This window comes from Emys orbicularis, chromosome 11 (genome assembly GCF_028017835.1).
Source record: "Emys orbicularis isolate rEmyOrb1 chromosome 11, rEmyOrb1.hap1, whole genome shotgun sequence".
NCBI classification, from domain to species: domain Eukaryota; kingdom Metazoa; phylum Chordata; order Testudines; family Emydidae; genus Emys; species Emys orbicularis.
Window position 1 is genome coordinate 64,369,730 of NC_088693.1, and position 8,872 is coordinate 64,378,601.

The window sequence follows — 8,872 nt, forward strand, 5'->3', positions numbered from 1 at the left end:
CCAGAATAGAGCGAAAGAATTACTTCTTGTGGCTTGCTTCCAACACTCCTACTAATGATCATCCGAGAATGACGTTTGCTTTTTTTGCAACAGTGTTACACTGTTGATCTACATTTAGCTTGTGATCCCCTATGACCTCCAGATCCCTTTCTGTAGTACTCCTTCCTAGGCAATTGTTTCCTATTTTGTTTGTGTGCAACTGATTGTTCCTTCCTAAGTGGAGTACTTTGCATTTGTCCTTATTGAATTGCATCCTATTTACTTCAGATAATTTCTCCAATTTGTCCAGATCATTTTGAATTTTAATCCTGTCCTCCAAAGCACTTGCAATGCCTCCCAGCTTGGTATCATCCGCAAATTTTATAAGTGTATTCTCTATGCCATTATCTAAATCGTTGATGAAGATATTGAGTCCATCCCTATTCAGCAAAGTACTTGAGCAAGTGTTTAAATCCCATTGAAGTTATGATTATAGTATAGTATAGTAGAACCTCAGAGTAACAGACACCTCGGGAATGGAGGTTGTCCGTAACTCTGAAATGTTCGTAACTCTGAACAAAGTGCAGTTTGGGCTCCAGTTCCAGCAGCAGCTGAACTCTCTCCTCAGTGCCAGCAGCTTCCTTGCAGGCAGTTTCTTTCCCTAGATCGGACTGCAACCATGTCCCGCTTCCGGCTGGGAGGGTGGGGTGAAAACAGCTTGTCCCTCTCCCAGCCAGAGGAGGGGAGCTTAAAACAGTGCCCTTCCCTCCCAGCCAGGAATGTGTGGGAAAACAGCGCCCCCGCCCCTAACTGGGGGAAGGTGAAAGTAGCGCAGACCCCAGCGCTGCTCCTGCTCTGCCGGCTGCCTTGGGCTGGCAGCCCTAGCGTCTTCTCTACTAGATGTAAGTGGCTGCCCCATGCATGGGGTTGGGGTGGGGACAGGCAGCCCAGATGTGCCTACCTTTAAGATACAGTACAGGCACGGTGCAGTATTTGCTTTTTTTTTTTTTTTTTTTTTTGTCTCTGCTGCTGCCTGATTGGTTTCTTCACATGCTGTTCGGTTGGCCGGTCAGTCCGTAACTCTGGTGTTCATATCTTTGAGGTTCTACTGTATTGAAATGCTTTGCTGAATAGAGGGCACGGTGCTCTTCACCTCTCAAAATCTGGCCCTTTATGAATTATTAGATCATATTTGACAGAGAAGTAATAAATGTCTGTGCCCAGACAGAACTGGGAGGGCAGAAAAAATAAGGCACTAATAGCTAATTCTGTCAGTTGATTTGCCTGGTTGGCCCTCAAGCTACATTTTCAGGAAACAAAACAAAGTGTATTTGAAATTGAGGACTACTTTATTTTCTTAATTTTTATTTGATTTTGCTTGAATAGGTGGGGGACGTGTGAAAATTGAGAGTGTGAAACTGGATTTCAAAGAAAAAGCTCACGCTAAAGTTGGTTCCCTTGAAAATGCCCACCATACACCTGGAGGTGGCAATATCAAGGTAAGAAATCAGCCTGATGAACTGAGCTGCTCCCTTTGAGAATGCACTTCAGCCCAAAGTTAGCAGTGACATGAATTGTGGTGTAAATTACACAGCAGGTATACATGGGTCAGAAAAATGAGTGTCACTTATATACAGGGCTATAGAGGTGAGAGCAGGAAAAGCAACTAACAGGAGAATAGAAGATAGAACAGGTTTCTTTTCTATGGTTGATCCTCTCAACCTGGAGCCAGTGACTCCCAGGCTGCCCCTCCTGATGCCCAATGCTTTTCCCTTTCCCCAGTTGAACTTCTGTTTTGCCTCCAGACCTCTACCTTTGCCGCTATTCCAAATCCACATTGGGGTTTTAGTCAGTCTAGTAATCCTGACCCAATGGCTGTCTTCAAATCTCCTTTGTTCCAGGGTGCTCTGGGTGAGTAGTAGTGTAGAATCACATTACATGCCTCTGACCCCAGAGAATTTGTAAAGTGCATGAAATTTGAAAACAGAAGGCAGACCAGCAAGATCTGTTTATATTTTACCATGTATTTTTTAAGATGCCAGGAAACTGAACCAAATTTTTAGAAATTTGGAGTTTGGTTTTAAGTTTGGGCTGAAATTCAGTCCGGGTTTTTATTCTAAAGGTCACTCCAGTAAGAAACACAGTTAGTTGTGCAAAACTTACTCTTCCACCTAATGTCATTGAATCACAGAGGGCCATTGTATTGGCATAAAAAAAGAGAGAAGGACTTTCAGTGAACATTAGGATCCTAAGTGCCTACGTCACATTTGAAAATGGGGCTTAGGCGCTCTTGAAAATGTTACCTCAACTCCAATTGATTTCAATGGAAACTGGACGCTAATTCCCTTTAGACACCTTTGAAAATCTCAGCCACTCTGTATTGAATAGCACTGGGTGACTATTACAAAAATGCTCGGTATATGCCTTTCAGCCATGCTCACTGGCCTTTTGTGTATGCTTCCTGTGAACATTTCATTTGAGCAACATTCAAACAATGCGAATATCAGAATCACATAAACACATGTGCATATTCACTTTGCACAAGCAAGTACTTACACTGGCATTGCTTGTGTGATCATCCAGTCAGAGAACTGAAACAATATCACGACTGTTGTAACCAACCACAGCAAACCAATGCAACTCAAACAGGGTGAAATTCATGCCCGTGCAGAGGGCCAGCTCAAGGCCTATGCACCACTCAAGTCCCACTTTAAGCCTTGGGATGATGCTCTGCGCAAGGGTGGATTTAACCCATTACAGATATTGAATACTCACAGAGATACACACATGTTCAATCCTTACGAGGCTTTTTTAAAAAAAGAAAAGACATTTCAGACCAATAAAATGTAGAATAATATATGAATTCAATGAAAACATGATATGCACATGGATATTCAGTAATAGAGGCAAAAGATGGGTTTTTTCAGTCCTGCCTAAGGGAGTTAGGTACCCAAATCCCACTGAAAGTCAGTGGACATTGGGTGCCTAATCCCATTAGGCACCTTTGGAATCCCAGCCTAGATTTATTAGATACATTTTTGTTGTGAATTATTCACTCGGCTGTCGCCTTGGTGGGAATCATTGGCAGGCTCATAGGACAGGGCCCGTTGGCTAGAGGACGTGCTCCAGCAGTGGTGGCCCAAGCAAAGGTGGTGAGCAGGACCGGCTCCAGGGTTTTTGCCGCCCCAAGTGGCGGGGGAAAAAAAAAAAAAAGCTGCGATCACGATCGGCGGCAGCTCCACCGCGTCGCTTTCTTCTTCAGCGGCAATTCGGCGGCAGGTCCTTCCCTCCGGGAGGGACCGAGGGACCTGCTGCCGAAGAGCCTGACGTACCGCCCCTTCCACTTGGCCGCCCCAAGCACCTGCTTGCTCAGCTGGTGCCTGGAGCCGGCCCTGGTGGTGAGTGACTCCTGAGTCCAGTGCTGTGAGGCTGTTGATCACCTCCTGGCAGGGGCTGAGCTCTCTCAACTCCCACTGACTTCAAGAACTGAAGGTGATCAGCACCATACGGCAACAGGTCCTATGTGGGAAGGAGAGAGTTGGCCGCACACTGAAAAGGTGGGATGGTGTGTGACTAGGAAAGGGTGTCACCACAGAAGGCAGGAGTTTCAAATCAAATCAGCAATAGAAGCAAAGGTTTACATGCATTTTGCCTTTCTTGAACAGATTGACAGCCAGAAGCTAAACTTCAGAGAGCATGCTAAAGCCCGTGTAGATCACGGGGCCGAGATCATTACGCAGTCACCAGGCAGGTCCAGCGTGCCTTCACCGCGCAGACTCAGCAACGTCTCATCCTCTGGAAGCATCAACCTGCTGGAATCCCCTCAGCTTGCTACCCTCGCTGAAGATGTCACGGCCGCCCTTGCTAAGCAGGGCTTATGAATTTGCTCCATTTAGCAGTGTATGAAGTAATAATATTTAGACATGAGCTCTTGGCAGGAATGGGCTCAGAGCAGGTGTTACATTCATTCTTTACCATGTCTAAAATTAAGTCACATCCCAAGACTGTAGCAACCATACAATAAAAAAAAAAACCCAAAATAATTAAATAGATGCAGAAATTGGCCTGATCTCCATTTACAGCAGGAAGACTCTGGCTTTACATGGGTATGCAATTGCAGTGTATGACATTGGACGATTATTGTCACTCTGCTCTGTCTTGCATGGAGTACCGTACTATGATAAAATGCATTTTTACCTTTCCATGTGCCTGAGGGCCATCCACCTCTTTCTGACTTGCTACTATCCCAAGTTGCTCATTTCACTGTTCTGTTGATGGGTGGGAGGAAAAAAAAGTTGCCCATTGTAACTTATTACAGGTTAAATTAAACTGAAGAGCCTAGTTACCGGATGGGAAGGGCATATAAAGGAAATCAAGTTTAATTTTAAAAAGTGTTATTTTGTATAAATGGGTAGAAGGAGAAAGACTGGATTAAGTTATTAACGTTTTGGGGCCTGGATAATTATGTCAGTGTATAGCTGATTCCAATAAATTATTTAACTGATAACTAAAAATAGTAGTTGAAAAACATTTGAATTGTGCTTGAGGAAGTGGCATTTTTAATACAAAAACGCTGTTGAAAGGAAGCACTTCCATTTCAATGGGCTTGTGTCTGATTAGAATGTCGGTTAAGCGGCTAGATTTGTGTACACACTACCGGTTTCACATCCTTTCCATCTGTTTGATACAGTATTATAGATATATATATTTCTCTGTGGCCATTTGTGATACGCCCTCATATACTTGAATATTATACTTCTTTATTCACAGTATCTGTGTCTCTTGCACCCTTTGGTGTTGCAATTTTAGGTATGTAAAAGTAGATGTTAGCAGGGTTTTTTTTCCCTATTCAGAAAAAAATACATAAAAAGACAAAAACGTTTAGCATGAAATTGCTTTCTGTAACAACTAAAAGCCGTGACCCTGTTTTAGTGTCAGATGCAAGTCTCTTCTGTGATGCTAGAAAAATTATTCCTTTTCCCCACCCTCCTTTTTTCACCAAGACTGATTTTGTGAGTTCCAGATGTTTAGAAAAAGGGTTTCCAAAGAGGTGGGTTTGGATTCTGGATTTTTTTAAATCAAAAACAGTTTGGTTTTAGCTTCTTTTTTTTAAAACTTCTGTAGTAACAATGAATGTTGGACTTATTTCATTGAATTTTTTTCTTTTGCTAAAGTTGAAAAAAGTATTTGGGTGTCATTCCATACCTTCAGTAGTGTCTTATGTGTACACTCGGACACTCTGGTAGTATAGCAGTAAACACTGTAGAGATGCCAATAAATTATAATTAATAAATTAAATAGATAGATAAAACGAACTGCCTAGCCTGGATCACCAAGGTGACTGAATAGATAAATAGGGCATCTTTAAATCTCAACAAAGAAGCAGCAAGTGTATGTTGACTATAAAAAGTATAAGAAAAGTGTGCATAAACTTGCAGAGAGACACATAAACATCAGATCTAATGGAGTTACTTGTGAGAACTCCAACACAACATTATGGACACTAAGAAAACACTGCTGAAGGTAATATGGTGGTATTACTCATCAGTGGATAACAAATCTGCTGATGTTATGTACAGTAGACATTATAAAATGACCAATTTACACACTTGCAGATTGTTGGCTCTCTTCCTTTTGAAATCTCTAGCTAATCTTTACACTGTCAACTGAGCTAGACATGAATTGTGTATTAAGTCAACCTTGTGTATTGGAAGCTTTTGAGTACTCTGTTCTTTTTAGTGTGTGTGTGTGTGTGTTGGGGGGGGGGGATTGATCTGAAAAGAACATAGAGATGATGTTTGTGTCTGCGCAGAAGATTCTTATAATTAATAGCAAAGGATTCCACAGAATTAAATTTAGTATTAATCTGCACAAATACTAAAGAGTAAATCTTCAGTGTGGTGAATGGAGATTTTGGCCAAGCAGTTGTTCCCCGTGGCATTAAGATGAATTATATGGCTCAAACTCCATGCACCTTACTGAAGATGAACTCCTAAATAGCCCCACACATCAACTCCGCAAAAAGCTTTTTCACACTCTAAAGCACGGAATGCTGTTTGTAAGTCAGTTATTTTATACAAAAGACATGGAGTTTAGCAACCATCTAAAGTGCATCAAGAGGATTCTGATTTCTGCCTTGTAATTGCTGTACTGTTGCTTAGAATAACCAATGGGAATTTACTTGGAAATAATGTTTGGTGTGGTCCATAAAAATGTCTTGCCATTGTTTAAGAAAAACAAAAAGAGGAAGAAGGACAGTATTTCTGATCCTGTTGCTCTCCATCAATTAATGCAAATACGCCTTGCAGTGTTTTTATTATGCCTTTTGCCAATGTTAGGAAGAGCCTAAGGTACTCCTGAGTCTCCGCTTCACTGAAGTTGGACACAGCTGGTCAGAACAGTATTTAAACTAGGACTCAAGTACTTTTTATCCTGCTTTTAAAAAAAACCAAAAACACATTCTGTAGATGGTGAAGTTTAGTTATTGCACATACACATCCAAAGTCAAACTGATGTAACACAGCAAGTCATTTACTTCATGCTTTGAAATGAGCTTTCTTGTCTTAATTCAAGCAAAGTCCTTGTAATCAATAATTGTCCTTCCATAGAAAGAGTTCTAGAACTTTTGTGAGAAGCTAGATGAAGATAAAAGAAACCAAGAGTTTATGTTAAATAAAATGCGAGTTACGTTACGCAACTCTAAATATTCACTGAAAAAGCTCATAAGAATCTTAACTTCTCAAGAAGAGTGTCAGTTTAAAAACTTTGCAAGCACTTGGTGGCCATGTTCCAGTTTTCTGGAACCCACGTCTTTAACAGTTCTATTCTATTGGCAAGTTTAGCCAGTCAGTGACATCTACGGGGAGGGATAGCTCAGTGGTTTGAGCATTGGTCTGCTAAACCCAGGGTTGTGAGTTCAATCCTTGAGGGGGCCATTTAGGGAACTGGGGTAAAAATCTGTCTGGGGATTGGTCCTGCTTTGAGCAGGGGGTTGGACTAGACAACCTCCCTTCTAACCCTGATACTCTATGATCTAAGAGCCAACTTCTCTCTATTTGTAACAGTGAATAAATAGAAAATTTAAATTAAGCCAAATCGGATAGTCATGGGAGAATCAAAACTGAGTATATTTGTTGAGTGGTAGGACAATGGAAAAGGCACTCTGGGTGTCTCTACATCTGCAAAATATCTGTTTCTATGTAATCGTAGGCAGGAAGAAATCCAGTAAAAGTTGAGCAGATCTTGGTCCAGCAACAATGAAGGAGAAACTAACAATGATGAGGATACTCCTGTGTCCACTGGACAACACATATTTTCACTGTACAGCAGTAAATGGTATTAGCCAGCTAACACTATGTTAATGTACAGTAGCAACATTTCTTTCCTCATTATGACTGCTTGCAAATATATATAAACTGGCCTATCTACACAACCCAAAGGGAGTTGAAAGGCGGTCTATGTGGACTACTGTATATGAGAAAAGTTTTTGCTGGGCTGGACCAAAATATTTTCTGAAAATCAAGTAAGAACATCTCTTAAAAGACAGATGTCTTTAAGTGTAGATCACTTTTGTTATATAAAATGAAGCAGATAGAATTTTAGCCTAGGTGTGTGTAGAGCTCACTCGCTCTTAGTAATCTTACTCAAGCAATGCCCTCTGCAGGAAAATAATTTACTTTCAGACTTAAAGGTCAGGCAAAAAAGCCACTTCAACTTTAGCAAAGAGAAAAAAGAAACAAAAAAAAAATCATATTCTGTATGCTGGGATTTGGAGGAATATAGTCTGCCGTTACAAACCTGTGTTTTTTCTGATAATTCTAGAGCCTGTTACCATAAAGAGACATTTCTTGAATGGCTGGTGGTAGTTAGTTCATGTTTTTCAATCCAATTTGCAGTTGTATTTGTTGCTGTATAGTGATTGTTTTGCAAAATAAAATTGCTTGTCATCTAACCACTTGTATCTTTTATTTGTGATGCAGATTATATCCCCATCCACTCACTGCATATGATGGTATTGCTTTTAAGAAAATATAAAATAACATATACCTACTAGCAATGCATACAGTCAGTCTTAAGACGAGTCAGAGCAAATGAAGTAGTGGCTCTCGCTTACTCTCCATTATTTCTTGCCGAAGTACCCAGCTTTACAGCCAGCACATCAGCCTTTAGGGAAATATTTCTCTGCTTCATATGAATGAGTTATTTTCTTGTTTGTCCTGGAGTTCTAGCCCAAATATGAAGTTTAGCTTGACTGTGGATTGAACAGTTAGGTTCTTGAGATAAATAACTGACCTCATAAGTAAATCAACTTTCCTCTGTTCTTCAAAATTTTTAGACTGACTTTAGTACTTTTGAAGATGTCTCTGGAGGCTGAAGTCATCTGTTGCACCCCAGAACAGGTACAGCACAGACAGTGGCTTTACAAATTTCCCTGTACTGCCCCTCTAGTGTACCTCACTCCTGATTTGGAAAGAACACCTGTAGGAGAGAATGGATAGGTTCCATCTCTAACTCTCTTAATCCATGGTGTGTCTGCCAAGGGCATATATTAGTGCCAAGCATGATGGTATTTTTATTCTATAAGAACGTAAGAGCTGCCATACTGGGTCAGACCACGGTCCATTTTGCCCAGTGTCCTGTCTTTGACAGTGGCCCATGCCAGACCTTCAGGGAGACTATACAGAACAAGTCAATTATGAAGTGATCCATCCCTGTCTTCTGCTCCCGACTTCTAGTAGTCAGAGTTTTAGGATCACCCCAAGCATGGGGTTGCATCCCTGACTTTCTTGGCTAATAGCCATTGATGGACCTATCCTCCATTAACTTACCCAGTTCTCTTTTGAACCCAGTTATACTATGCACACTTGCCCACTGGGAACTGGATTGAGAACTG

General features: G+C 41.1%; 1 protein-coding gene across 22 annotated transcripts in view; it reads left to right on the forward strand.

The window, feature by feature from the left end:
* MAP2 (microtubule associated protein 2) overlaps positions 1-3,860 on the forward strand; it is a 97,734-nt gene extending 93,874 nt beyond the window's left edge. For all 22 annotated transcript variants that reach the window (XM_065412954.1, XM_065412957.1, XM_065412958.1 and 19 more), the window contains 2 exons: positions 1,366-1,478; positions 3,645-3,860. In XM_065412954.1, coding sequence (XP_065269026.1) covers positions 1,366-1,478; positions 3,645-3,860 — 329 coding nt within the window. The remainder of the gene's footprint in view (positions 1-1,365; positions 1,479-3,644) is intronic.
* Positions 3,861-8,872: the final 5,012 nt, after the last annotated feature.